At 40.8% G+C, this 15,000-nt stretch overlaps 1 protein-coding gene across 1 annotated transcript in view; it reads right to left on the bottom strand.

Annotated features, from left to right (window-relative positions):
- Positions 1-15,000, bottom strand: part of LOC115217425 (arpin) — a 41,507-nt gene that overhangs the window by 7,926 nt on the left and 18,581 nt on the right. The window contains exon 2 of the mRNA XM_029787122.2: positions 7,536-7,611. Coding sequence (XP_029642982.1) covers positions 7,536-7,611 — 76 coding nt within the window. The remainder of the gene's footprint in view (positions 1-7,535; positions 7,612-15,000) is intronic.

Genomic DNA, 15,000 nt, shown 5'->3' with positions numbered 1-15,000 from the left:
AATGTTTCCTAAAGTCATGGGAGCTGTGCTGTTTTCTGACTTTGTAAATATGTCCACGGGTTGGCAGTGTTGCATAGCTAAAGGTGGGTGAAGATTATGACAGTGGCAGATCAGAATAGGATAGCGGTAATTATAGCTACATGTTGGTAATTATAGCTACATGTTGTGTATGAGTAAAGAACAGGAAGGTGAGGGGTCAAACAGAGCAACAGTTTATACATACAGAAATGGAACTATAACAATAATATATGAATGAGGAATAGATGACAGGACAGTAACCATTTCATCATCATCATCAACATCATCGTTTAACGTCCGCTTTCCATGCTAGCATGGGTTGGACGATTTGACTAAGGACTGGCAAACCAGATGGCTGCACCAGGCTCCAATCTTGATCTGGCAGAGTTTCTACAGCTGGATGCCCTTCCTAACGCCAACCACTCCGAGAGTGTAGTGGGTGCTTTTACATGCCACCGGCACGAGGACCAGTTTGGTGGTACTGGCAATGGCCACGCTCAAATGGTGCTTTTTAAGTGCCACCGGCACGGGGGCCAGTCAGGCGGTACTGGCAATGATCTCGCTTGAATCTTTTTACATGTGCCAGTGAAGCGACGTTGGTAACGATCATGCTCGAATGGTGCCCTTAAAGTAATGAAACTGGAAAAGGCAGAACATGGATATAATGTATGGTGGAGGGGGTTGAGGGGCTGACAAATTCCTGGCTTTGGGTGAAAGAAAATAGAGGAGGATCGAGTAATTATGATTTTATTCAACATATTGCAAGACAGTATGTGAGAAAATTGTGATGTCATAGGAGAGAAATGTGTCTGCATGGATGATGGTGCACCTGCATTGAACCCGTTCCTTACCAACCTGGCTGAAACTGCTTCTGACACTGAGTACAAATGTCTTATTTTCATAAGTATTGAATTAAAATCTTCCACCAAACCTTAGTCACAATTTATGTTCCTAACACTAACTGGCTGCAGTCAAATGACTGAAACAAGTAAAAGATAAACGATATATACATATGATATACATGTCAACACATTATTTAATGGAGTATTCTTGAAGTTTTGAGATAAACTCTAAATAATCTATTTACATATTTCTTCAACCCTTTTATTTTCGTACTTTATATTTGTGTGTGTGTGTGTGTGTGTGTGTGTACGTGGGTGGGTGTGTACATATGTCATGGCACTCTGTTGGTTATGACGACGAGGGTGCCAGTTGATCCGATCAAGGGAACACCCTGCTCATGAAATTAATGTGTACCCTTAACGTTGTTCTCAGTGGGGGTTCAGCGTGACACAGAGAGTGACAAGGCTGGCCCTTTGAAATACAGGTACAACAGAAACAGGAAGAAAGAGTGAGAGAAAGTTGTGGTGAAAGAGTACAGCAGGGATCACCACCATCCCCTGCCGGAGGCTCGTGGAGCTTTTAGGTGTTTTCGCTCAATAAACACAACGCCCGGTCTGGGAATCGAAACCGCGATCCTACGACTGCGAATCTGCTGCCCTAACCACTGGGCCATTGCGCTTTCACATGCATACATTATATATGTATGTATATCTATATCTATCTGTGTACCTATCTATCTATCTACACACACAAATGCACATATATATATACATACACACACACATATATATATATATATATATGTAAATATAAATGAATAGAAAATGAGATGTAAATTTAAATTTTAAATTTATTAGCATAATAATATCTATATTATATTCTTATAATAATATAATATAATAAATAATAAATATTGAATGTAAATCACATACAAATTTGCCAATTCCTGGCCATAATAAAATTATGAAAATTCATTGCTGTTTGGACAAGAATCTCCTCCGTGTAATTCCTTATGTGTGTTAGGATTCACGTATCCAATAAGACCGAATCTAAATATATCTGTTTACAAGCGTGGGCATTATTAATTAGATATAGGTAGATAGGTAGGTAGGAAGGGAAGTACACTCAAGAAAAGTAAACCTGAAAAATCCCAAGTGTGAAAAGCACTGAATATTCAAAGGCTGAGAACAAGAGCTTTGAGGATTTTGTTTGAAAGACAAGGCCACAACTGAGAGACATTGATAATGTCAACAGCAGTAGAAAAACATTGACATTATGGCAAAGGTCAGTTACACAGCATCATAATGGTAATTAGTGTGGGTGTGAGTGGTAGTGGCATCGCTTGCTGGAACAGTGTTGGTGGTAGCGGTTGTGTGTGTTAGTCATGTTGGTTGCGTGGGTCTCAAGATTTTGATACAAAGGGAGTTTTTTCATAGAAATATATTTCTTTATTACCCACAAGGAGCTAAACATAGAGGGGACAAACATGGACAGACAAAGGGATTAAGTCGATTATATCGACCCCAGTGTGTAACTGGTACTTAATTTATCGACCCTGAAAGGATGAAAGGCAAAGTTGACCTCAGCGGAATTTGAACTCAGAACATAACGACAGACGAAATATGGCTACACATTTCGCCCAGCATGCTAACGGTTCTGCCAGCTCGCCAAATAGTGGTGATATTAGTCTTCAATAGAGTAAAATAGTGGTGTTGTGGTTTAGCTGCAGGTCCGCCTTGATTGAGCAGACTCATAATCTAAGTGATCCCAGTCAGGGGTCTTTCCATTTTTTTAATTCCTTTTTACTGAGGACTACTGGAAGGTGGTCAGCTGACAGAAGCGTGAGAATGCAAGATGCTTCGTGGTATTTCGCCTGTCTTTACGTTCTGAGTTCAAATTCTGCCAAGGTTGGCTTTGCTTTTCTTCCCTTTGGGGGTTCGATAAAACAAGTACCAGTTGAGAACTGGGGTTGATATAATCAGCCTGACCCCATCCTCCCTGAAGTTGCTGGCCTTGTGTCAAAATTTGAAATCAATATTAGGAGTACTGTCCCCACCCTCCTCCCAGACCCACTCCTATTTCCTCCCCTTCCCCTCCCCCAAATCGATACTCACTGTCTTCACGTCATTCCCCATCTCTAATCACCTGTAACACTCTAGTGCACTTACCCACCCACCCACCCACCCACCCATCTTTCCAGTTATTCTATCCTTATTCTCTCTCTCTATTTCATATTCACCTTGGACCTTAAAGGGACACCCTCACCATCCCTCTCTCTCGATTCTAATTGAAGTTACAAATCAAGTATCTGGATAATTTTTGGTGTTTAACAATTCCTATCCTTTTCTCTGTTGCATTCCATGTCAAAATTTTTCTCACACTAATGTCTAATTTGATAATTTTCCATTTTCAGAAAATTATGTCTAAATTGGGGCAAAATGAGTAATGACTGATTTCAGGTCAGAAATCTTCCCTTTTTGACGGTGTTTTTTTCCCTTTAAAACGATGGGAGAAGCCTTTACAGTTAAAAACGAAAAAAATGTTATATTTTCACAAGAAAAGGTGTCTGATATATAGGAAAACCGAAAAAGCTTCTCTCGTGGTTTTTAAGTGCGTGGGGCTGAAGTGAAAAAAGAAAATCATGAATTTTCAAGAAAAAGTTTTCATAGGCGCAGGAGTGGCTGTGTGGTAAGTAGCTTGCTAACCAACCACATGGTTCCGGGTTCAGCCCCACTGCGTGGCATCTTGGGCAAGTGTCTTCTGCTATAGCCCCGGGCCGACCAATGCCTTGTGAGTGGATTTGGTAGACGGAAACTGAAAGAAGCCTGTCGTATATATGTATATATATATATATATATATATATATATATATATGAGTGGCTCTGTGGTAAGTAGCTTGCTAACCAGCCACATGGTTCCGGGTTCAGCCCCACTGCGTGGCATCTTGGGCAAGTGTCTTCTGCTATAGCCCCGGGCCGACCAATGCCTTGTGAGTGGATTTGGTAGACGGAAACTGAAAGAAGCCTGTTGTATATATCTATATATATATAAGTGTGTGTGTATATATTTGTGTGTCTGTGTTTGTCCCCCTAGCATTGCTTGACAACCGATGCTGGTGTGTTTATGTCCCCGTCACTTAGCGGTTTGGCAAAAGAGACCGATAGAATAAGTACTGGGCTTACAAAGAATAAGTCCCGGGGTCGCATTGCTCGACTAAAGGCGGTGCTCCAGCATGGCTGCAGTCAAATGACTGAAACAAGTAAAAGAGTAAACGAGAGAAAGAGAATAAAAAGTCCCCCACGACCACCACATCACCTGGAAGGCCTGAGTGAAAAATAAAATTAGAAAAATCATTGTCAAAACGGAGAGAAAAAAGCATAAAGGGGTGGCACGCTTATTTTCCTCACACACACACACATATATATATGTAATTAAAAGAGTTCGAATGGGGAATGATTCCATTCAATGTCTTTCTGTTAGAAGTGTTTAGACATTTAGCTGGTATTTTTAGCATAACGAGTTTCCTGGTGACAGCTGCTTGAGTAGAAATCTATGGATGCACAAACGCACAAAAACGGTGTAAATGAAAGAAATATGGACGACTTGTTCGGAAACACCCCAATTGGGGAACGATCCTCAAAAATAACCCCCAATTGTTTTCCCCTAAAATTCCTATATTCTCGGAATCTACATAGTCCGAGGTATATTTGTAGAAAATTTCATTGAAAAATATTTTCTTGAAAGTTAAGACGAATTGGACTCTGGTGAATTTTCCGAAATTCCCTCACCCTTCTAAAACACTTTCCCCTAAAAGTTTTGTATATTCGGAATCTACATAAAACATATTCGTAGAAAATTTCATTAAGAAATATACATTTTGCTGAAAGTTATGATCAGGCGCAGGAGTGGCTGTGTGGTAAGTAGCTTGTTTACCAACCACATGGTTCCGGGTTCAGTCTCACTGCGTGGCACCTTGAGCAAGTGTCTTCTACTATAGCCTCGGGCCGACCAAAGCCTTGTGAGTGGATTTGGTAGACGTAAACTGAAAGAAGCCCGTCGTATATATGTATATATATATATATATGTGTGTTTGTGTGTCTGTGTTTGTCCCCCTAGCATTGCTTGACAACCGATGCTGGTATGTTTACGTCCCTATTACTTAGCGGTTCGGCAAAAGAGACCGATAGAATAAGTACTGGGTTTACAAAAGAATAAGTCCTGGGGTCGAGTTGCTCGATTAAAGGCGGTGCTCCAGCATGGCCGCAGTCAAATGACTGAAACAAGTAAAAGAGTATCCAAAGTCGGTGCGGGGGAGGGGGGGCAGGAATCTATATTTATGCCCTTGAATCTTTAAAAAGATTTCAGTATAAACTTTCGGGAAATATGTGTTCAAAAAGAAACCAAAGATATTCCATGAATCTTCTCAGGTGCAAAAAGCCTTTGTATCAATGACGTAAGTTTTTTTTATATCTTTTGCTGAATTCACAAACTGACTGGTGGGGAATAAAATAACGCCTGTTAAATTTCATCTCTGTTCATATATATATAGGTGTGTGTGTGTGTATGTTTGCTTTACCAGTACCATAAATCTGTCTGTCTATCTCTCTCTGTCTGTCTGTCTGTCTGTCTCTCTCTCTCCTCTCTTTGTGCCTCTTTCATCCCTCACTGTCGCCAGAGATAAAAGAATTAATACTCTTAGACACACCTGCTCACATACGTCTGTCTCCAGTTTATTTCTCCATAAATACTGACCAGTTCTATACTACATACACGTGCGCGCGCACGCACACACACACACACACACACACACATACACGTTTGTAATATTCTACAGGCATACGAGGGGCATTCAATAAGTAATGCCCCTGACCCACTTCCCATAGCAGTAGAGCAACGAAACTTGGCACAGTTATTAGTCTTTTTCTACATAGGAACCACCCAGAGTTACGCATTTCTCCCATCGTTTGATGCGGCTCTGGAGACCGTTTTTGTAGAAGAACCCAGCTTGGTCCTCCAACCTGAACGTGACTTCAGAAATCAAGGCTGCATCATCTGGGAAACGCTTTCCTTTCAAAAACAACTTCATGATTGGGAAGAGGTGAAAATCAGAGGGTGCAAGGTCAGGAAAGTAGGGGGGATGGGGAGGAGTTCATAGCTATACGCCTGTGCTTCTGATCTGGTGACAAGCGAGTTGTGGACCGGAGCGTTGTCCTGCAGGAGGAGGAAGCCTTTGCTGATCTTGCCCCGCCTCTTGATTTTGATAACTTCTCTTAATTTCCTCAAAAGTGAAGCATAATAGGCTCCTGCAATTGTGGTACCCTTTGCCAGGAAATCTGTCATCACTACTCCGTCCTGGTCCCAGAAGACTGTGAGCATGACCTTGTCAGTGGAGGGCTGCACCCTTGCCTTCTTTGGAGGGGGTGAGTCACGGTGCTTCCACTGCATTGACTGGGATTTGATCTCTGGATCATCGTGATGGACCCAGGTTTCATCCTGTGTAATCAGTCTTTTGAAAAATTTTGACTCATCCTCTTGGCACATCTCCAAATTCACCCTCGAGCACTCGACGCATTCTTGCTTCTGGAAAGGCGTGAGCAACCTGGGAATCCATCTGGCAGACACCTTTTGCATATGCAAATGGTCATGAATGATAGTTTCCACAGACCCAGTACTAATCTTGACCTCATGGGCTATTTGGCGAATAATTATGCGTCGATCTTCTAAAATGGCAGCCTCAACTTGACGGACAGATGCCTCATCAATGGCAGAAGGGGGCGACCAGATCTGGGAGCTGTTTCCACAGAGTTCCGACCATGTTTGAATTCACGATGCCAGCGTTTTACAAGGTCATATGATGGGGCATCATCACCATAAGTTACTTTCATTTCATCAAAAGTCTCCCGTGGTATGCGTCCTTTCAAATACAAAAACTGGATCACTGCTCGACACTCAACAGGCTCCATTTCACACTTGACTCGGTTCAAACACCTGTAAATCAGAAACCACAATTAATTCAGAGCTGTAATTTGCCACTTACTCTATAGAGATATAAATGATTGCACATGCAAAATTTCAGCTAGATCAAACAACTGCAAGTGGGTCAGAGGCATTACTTATTGAACGTCCCTCATAAAGTAATATTCTACCTGCAATAAAGAAATTTTGTAATATTCTACAGGCTTTCACACACCACTATATCGAAGGAAATAACCTATTTCCTCTTTAGTGACATCAGATCTTATGAATAAGATGAAAATGACCTGCTGTCTCTAAAGTGTCCAAACTTTGATAAAATTGTTGTCAGGTATAAAGATTTTTTTTTTATTTAATACCTCATTCTCAAATTGTCCCCATTCTCTATTGGTATACTAAACATTGTGTACAAAAGGTATAAAAAATTCAGCATAACTCTATGCATGCCTCATCAAAATATTACCATGCCCCATGTTGGGGAATCACGGGTCTAGACATTTTGATAAAGAGGCAGGGAAAATTACTTGACGGAACAGAGACAGAAATGGAGAAATAATTAGAGAGTGAGATAGAGATAGAGAGAGTGAGAGACTTAGACAAAGGTAGAAAGAGAGATAGATAGAAACCGAAAGAGGGTATAATGTTGCGAGGTCACTATGTAAGGGAAACTCAACAAAAAATCCATTGTGTTGGCAACTCACCTTATTTTTGTCTATGTCTGTGATTGCCAGCCGAGATCGACCTTGGATGGTGCCTTCTACTATAACACCACAGCCACTGTAAAGAAAAGAAAGTTTGTTACATAATTCATGTTTATTGTAAACAATAGTGGACAGTAAAGATAAATAAGGACACACAAGTCTCTGTTTGTGCAGTTGATTAATTAATTAATCAATTAATACAGCACTAGACAGTATTTGTTGCATACCGTAAATCTTCGAGTATAGTCCACCCTTGAGTATAATATGCAAGGGATTTTTAGGGGGCTGTACCTCTGAAAACCTAAACCTTGTGTATAATACGCACCCCTTCTCTAACTTGAGTCGTACGTAATTAAACCAGTAGCACCTTGTCGAACAAACACTTCCATGCATGCGTAATACAATAATGGTGATGTTCTTAACTGTTATATGGGAATGTAAATATGTTTGCAAATTGTTTTTGTTACATGTTATTCTGTGTTCTGAATACTTTTATTTTAATAAATGTTGCTTACTGCAAGTTATGGATGATTCTTTTATGACTTCATTGCTTTCAGGCTTCGCTTAAGGTATTTTCGCGCTTGACATCCCAAAATGCGTCTGAATAAACATTGCTGGACAGCAAATGGAGACTTGGACATTGCTTAGAAAATAATTTTCATTTTTAACCTGGGATATAGTACGCACTAGGGATTTTGACCATTAAATTTTGGGGGAAAAATGCGGCTTATACTCAAGGATTTACGGTAATCTGAGATTATCCTTTAGCTTTTACTTGTTTTAGTCATTAGATTGTGGCCATACTGGAGCACTGCCTTGAAAAACATTTAGTTGAACAATTGGATCTTCCTACAACACAGCCATGCCTGTGCCTGTATGTATGGCAAAGTATTAGGATTTATGGAGGGCCAAAGCTGGGAAAGCAATTCTGAGGGGACAGGGATAAATAATTACATCAACTTATTCTATCAGTCTCTTTTGCCGAACTGTCAAGTTACAGGGACATAAACACCCCAACACTGGTTGTCAAGCAGTAGAGGGACACACACACATACACATATATACAAACTTCTTTCAGTTTCTATCTACCAAATCCACTTCACAAGGCCTTGGTCTACATGAGGCTATTCAGTGTCATGCAGTGGGACTGAACCTGAAACCATGTGGTTGGGAAGCCAGATTCCTACCACACAGCCATGGCTGTGCCTATATGCATGGCAAAGTATTTCTAATCAGTTTTTCTCATATAGGCACAAGCAATTCTGAGAAGGTCAGAGATAAATGGTTACATCAACTCTAGTTCTCAACCACTACTTATTTTAACAATCCCCAAAAGATGAAAGACAAATTTTGACTTTAGTAGCATTTGAACTCAAACTAAGGTGGTGGAGCTGGCAGGATTGTTAGCGTGATGGGTAAAGTACTTAGCAGCATTTTGTCCATCTTTGCATTCTGAGTTCAAATTTCACTGAGGTCAACTTTGCTCTTCATCCATTTGGGGTTGATAAAATAAGTACCAGTTGGATATTGGGGCCAAATCGGAATTGAGTGCCTCCTTGGCACAGCCAGAATAATCAGGAAAGTCTTAGATAGTTGAAAAGAACAGAAAGTATGGTACCATAAGCCGCAGACAGCAAACCTGCTATGCATGAAAGACTCCAGGAGTTCCAACAACACCTGAGAGTGTTAAACACTTTTGGTACTCAAATTAGGAATTACTTCATTTGTTGAGTATATAAACTGCAGACTGTCAGAATGATGTGGATGCCTCTGATGAGAACCCATTAAGGTTTGAAAATCGTTTAAGGTTGTTCATCATTTTTTCAGTCTGTGGAGAAATGGCTAAAATTTTCCCTGATTATAATTATACCATGTGTTACATCAATATCTATAAATCTGAAATGCGAAAAGTTTGTTTGTCTGGTTTTGGCATTGGAACGGGTTAAAGGGCACTAGATCCAGTCGGATTGACTCTAAAGTTTACAGGGACATGTAAAATGAGGTGAGGATGTTAGTGGGCTAGGCTAGAAATCCCTATCTTAAAAGGTGTGGTTACTAGGGCAAAAAACGCACACTTTGACAAGTCTTCTCTCATTCTCTTAGAGATAGATAGAGAAAGATAGAGAGTAAGAGAAAGCGAGGGAGATTCCGAGAGAAAGGAAGAGTAAGAGAGTGGGAAAGTGAGAGAGAAAGGAGAGAAAAACAAAGAGGGAGAATGTGGTGATAAAAAACAGAAAGGAAGCAACAGAAAGTAACAACCACAGTCTTACCTGTGCGTAGAGCGGGTCACCTTAAGCTAGTATATATATATGTATAATTTAATTAGAGGATAAGCTAACCTCGTGAAGGGATGGTGACATCCAAGGAAATACTGGTTCAATATCTAGCCTTGTTGGAGAATGAAGTTCCCTTAAAACAATATATATATATATATATATATATATATATATATATATCATCATCGTTAAGCGTCCGCTTTCCATGCTAGCATGGGTTGGACGGGTCAACTGGGGTCTGTGAAGCTGGAAGGCTTCGTCAGGCCCAGTCAGATCTGGCAGTGTTCTCTACGGCTGGATGCCCTTCCTAACGCCACCACTCCTCCGCGAGTGTAGTGGGTGTTTTTTACGTGCCACCTGCACAGGTGCCAGACAGAGCTGGCGAACGGCCACGAACGGACGGTGCTTTTACGTGTCCACCGGCACGGGGGCCAGCCGAGGCTGGCAACGGACGCGAACGGATGGTGCTTTATATATATATATATATATATATATATAATATATATATAGTTTATATCCAGTTAAAAGAAGCAAACAAAATGGAGAGAAGGAATTTAATTCACATTATTTACATTTGACAGATATTTGCCCTCATTTCTAAAATACAGAACAGGAAGTTAATTAATTATTATTATGAGTCTGTGGAAATGAATTGATAGGTCCACATATAACATATCTAGGTACATTTCTTTTTCTGTAGTGAAATTATGCTCATGTCACATAAATGCAAATTTAATGTACAAATTTGTAATTCAATTATTGAGAATTAATTGAAACAGATGTAAGAAGCAAAGATGACCGATTTATTAGTAATAGGTAATTGCTGACTTTCTAATCTCCATTTTCTTTTCTTCTTTTAACTGGATATAAACTATATTGTCTCTTCTCTTTTCAAAGAAAATATTTCTCCCAGCATTCACTATTTTCCTATCGTTCTGGTCAAACAACCCTTAATTTCTGGTTTCATTCAGTTTCCTTGCATGTCTCCACTGTCATGTTTTTGTTCCCAACTTTGACCCTCCATAAATCCAAAATTTTATTTTGGTATTTATGGGAACTGTCTTTGAAGACTCATTTTGTTGTTGAGTGCTTGAAATGAGGAGTAGATAGGTCCCTTTTCTGTGTTTACTTGTCCTGTTTTTACGTATTTCATGTTGTTTGTGCAGTTTGTTACATCCTGTACCCATATGCATATATATATATATATCTATTATATATATATATATATTATATATATATATATATATATATATATATGAGTGGCTGTGTGGTAAGTAGCTTGCTAACCAACCACATGGTTCCGGGTTCAGTCCACTGCGTGGCATCTTGGGCAAGTGTCTTCTGCTATAGTCCCGGGCCGACCAATGCCTTGTGAGTGGATTTGGTAGACGGAAACTGAAAGAAGCCTGTCGTATATATGTATATATATATGTATGTGTGTGTGTGTTTGTGTGTCTGTGTTTGTCCCCCTAGCATTGCTTGACAACCGATGCTGGTGTGTTTACGTCCCCATCACTTAGTGGTTCGGCAAAAGAGACCGATAGAATAAGTACTGAGCTTACAAAGAATAAGTCCCGGGGTCGAGTTGCTCGACTAAAGGCGGTGCTCCAGCATGGCTGCAGTCAAATGACTGAAACAAGTAAAAGAGTATATATATATATAATCAAAATAAGCAACAAGGATACCCAAAGGTAGTGTAGTACAATCGTTTCATGCTACTAAATGAAGTAGCATGAAACAATTGTACTACACTACCTTTGGATATCCTTGTTGCTTATTTTGATTATAATCACCCCATTTGATTTATGTGGATAATACCATACAAAATTTTAGTGCCTTTAACTTAAGTACCATATTCATCTGAATCTAAATTTTTGCTGAAATATATATATATAGATATATATATTACTCTCTCTCTTTACTCTTTTACTAGTTTCAGTCATTTGACTGCGGCCATGCTGGAGCACCGCCTTTAGTCGAGCAAATCGACCTCGGGACTTATTCTTTGTAAGCCCAGTACTTATTCTATTGGTCTCGTTTGCCAAACCGCTAAGTGACGGGGACGTAAACACACCAGCATTGGTTGTCAAGCAATGCTAGGGGGGACAAACACACACACACAAACACACACACATACTCATATATACATATATACGACAGGCTTCTTTCAGTTTCCGTCTACCAAATCCACTCACAAGGCATTGGTCAGCCCGGGGCTATAGCAGAAGACACTTGCCCAAGATGCCATGCAGTGGGACTGAACCCAGAACCATGTGGTTGGTAAGCAAGCTACTTACCACACAGCCACTCCTGCGCCTCTGAATGATTCTGTCAAAGAAGTAGGCTCGAAACGTCAAAGACTTTTCCATTCTTCCCAAGCATCAAACTAATACTAATACATCTGCTTGTTGTTCCCTTGCCTGCCTTCATCTTTTGTTTTCTGTAAATTTGAACTACATGTGTGTGTGTGTGTGTGTGTGTGTGTGTGTGTGTGTGTGTGTGTGTATTGAATTCTAGAAGGAAAGTTCTGGCATGTTGTTGATGGTGCCATTTCTTGTGTGTGCTTCCTGATGTCAGATGACTTGTTTTGCACAAGGATCTCTTTTGTACATTAAAATAATCATCTTCCCTAATGTCATGACACACGTATTACGCAATCATACAAACACTCTACTATGAGTGCATAGCTTGTAACAGGAGATCCCATCATAAAATACATATATATATATTATATATATATATATATATATATACACACACAGTATATATAATATATATATATATATATATATATATATATATATATATATATACATATATACACACAGTATATATATATATATATATATATATATATATATATATTACATATATAACACAGTATATATATATATATATATATATATATATATACATATACACACACATACCCACTCATAAGTGTGTGTGTGTAATATAAGCGCTGATATATATATATATATATATATACATGATACATACATATATATATATATGTATATATTATTATATGATTTTATGTATATATAATCAGAATTTTGGAAATTGTGGCCTTTGAAACATGTGTAGAATGTAATAAAAGGAATTCTGTACAATCTTCGTTCAACTCCATTTCTTCCATTCACTAATAACGAAATTTAAATTTTCTAAAGGTTAGTTGCCCGTTTTCAGTTTCAATTTTCCTGTAACAAGCGGATTATAAGTGGATAAAACAGTGTATTTGGCTTTAGAATAACCCTCTTTAGCCCTTAATTATATGATCATCATCATCATCGTCGTTTAACGTCCGTTCTCCATGCTAGCATGGGTTGGACGGTTCGACCGGGGTTCTGGGAAGCCAGAAGGCTGCACCAGGCTCCAGTCTAATTTGGCAATGTTTCTACAGCTGGATGCCCTTCCTAACGCCAACCACTCCGTGAGTGTAGTGGGTGCTTTTTACGTGCCACCTGCACAGGTGCCAGGCGGGGCTGGCAACGGCCACGGTCAGATTGGTGTATTTTATGTGCCACCGGCACGGAAGCCAGTCGAGGCGGTGCTGGCATCGGCCACGAGTCGGATAGTGCTTTTTACGTACCACCAGACCAGGGATCCTGGCTGGTTCAATTCGATTTCGATTTCGCTTGCCCAACATGTCTTCACAAGCAAAGGGGGTTGGCAAGGGTGCCTGTCGTACGGTCGCATTGGAGTATTTTACGTGCCACGGCCACGAGTCGGATAGTGCTTTACGTACCACCAGACCAGGGATACTGGCTGGTTCAATTCGATTTCGATTTCGCTTGCCCCACATGTCTTCACAAGCAAAGGGGGTTGGCAAGGGTGCCTGTCGTACGGTCGCAATGGAGTATTTTACGTGCCACGGCCACGAGTCGGATAGTGCTTTACGTACCACCAGACCAGGGATCCTGGCTGGTTCAATTCGATTCGATTTCGCTTGCCCCAACATGTCTTCACAAGCAAAGGGGGTTGGCATGGGTGCCTGTCGTACGGTCGCATTGAGTATTTTACGTGCCACGGCCCCGAGTCGGATAGTGCTTTTTACGTACCACCAGGCCAGGGATCCTGGCTGGTTCAATTCGGTTTCGATTTCGATTTCGATTTCGCTTGCCCCAACATGTCTTCGCAAGCATGGGGGGTTGGATGGTGTCTGTCGTCGGATGAGGTTCTATATCGACTTCGCTTGCCTCAACCGGTCTTTGTCCAAGGGAGGAAAGGCATTCATAAGTGGGCTGGGCTCACTTGTCCTGCCTGGTCTTCTCACGTACAGAATATTTCCAAAGGTTCTCGGTCTCTGGTCATTTCCTCAGTGAGGCCTAAAGTTCGAAGGTCGTGCTTCACCACCTCGTCCCCAGGTTTTCCTGGGTCTACCTCTTCCACGGGTTCCCTCAACTGCTAGGGATTGGCACTTTTCTCACACACTATCTTCATCCATTCTCGCCACATGACCATACCAGCGCAATCGTCTCTCTTGCACACCACAACTGATGCTTCTTAGGTACAACATTTCTCTCAAGGTGCTAACGCTCTGTCGAGTATGTACACTGACATTACACATCCATCGGAGCATACTGGCTTCATTCCTCACGAGCTTACGCATGTCCTCAGCAGTCACAGCCCATGTTTCGCTGCCATGTAGCATGGCTGTTCGTACACACGCATCATACAGTCTGCCTTTTACTCTGAGCGAGAGGCCTTTAGTCACCAGCAGAGGTAAGAGCTCCCTAAACTTTGCCCAGGCTATTCTTATTCTAGCAGTTACACTTTCAGCGCACCCCACCCCACTACTGACTTGGTCACCTAGATAACGGAAGCTATCAACTACTTCTAGTTTTTTCCCCTGGAAAGTGACGGAAGTTGTTTTCTGCAGATTTTCGGAGGTTAATGCTCCCGAGCATCTGCCACATACAAAAAACTATCTTCCCAGTTAGCCTACCTTTGACATTGCTGCACCTCTTATGTGTCCATAGCTTACACTGGGTACATCTTATAGAGTTTCTACCTACACCTTTTCTACAGATCGAGCAGGGCCTTCTTCCTGAAGATATTTGTGGATTGTCTACCTTTCTACTTATTAGTACTTTGGTTTTAGCTAGGTTGACTCTAAGGCCCCTTGATTCTAAACCCTCCTTCCACACCTGGAACTTCTCCTCCAGTTCTGATAGTGACTCAGCAAT

This window comes from Octopus sinensis, linkage group LG11 (assembly GCF_006345805.1).
Source record: "Octopus sinensis linkage group LG11, ASM634580v1, whole genome shotgun sequence".
In the NCBI taxonomy this organism is placed as follows: domain Eukaryota; kingdom Metazoa; phylum Mollusca; class Cephalopoda; order Octopoda; family Octopodidae; genus Octopus; species Octopus sinensis.
Note: the sequence above shows the minus strand (reverse complement) of the source record. Positions and strands in the feature narration are given on the sequence as shown.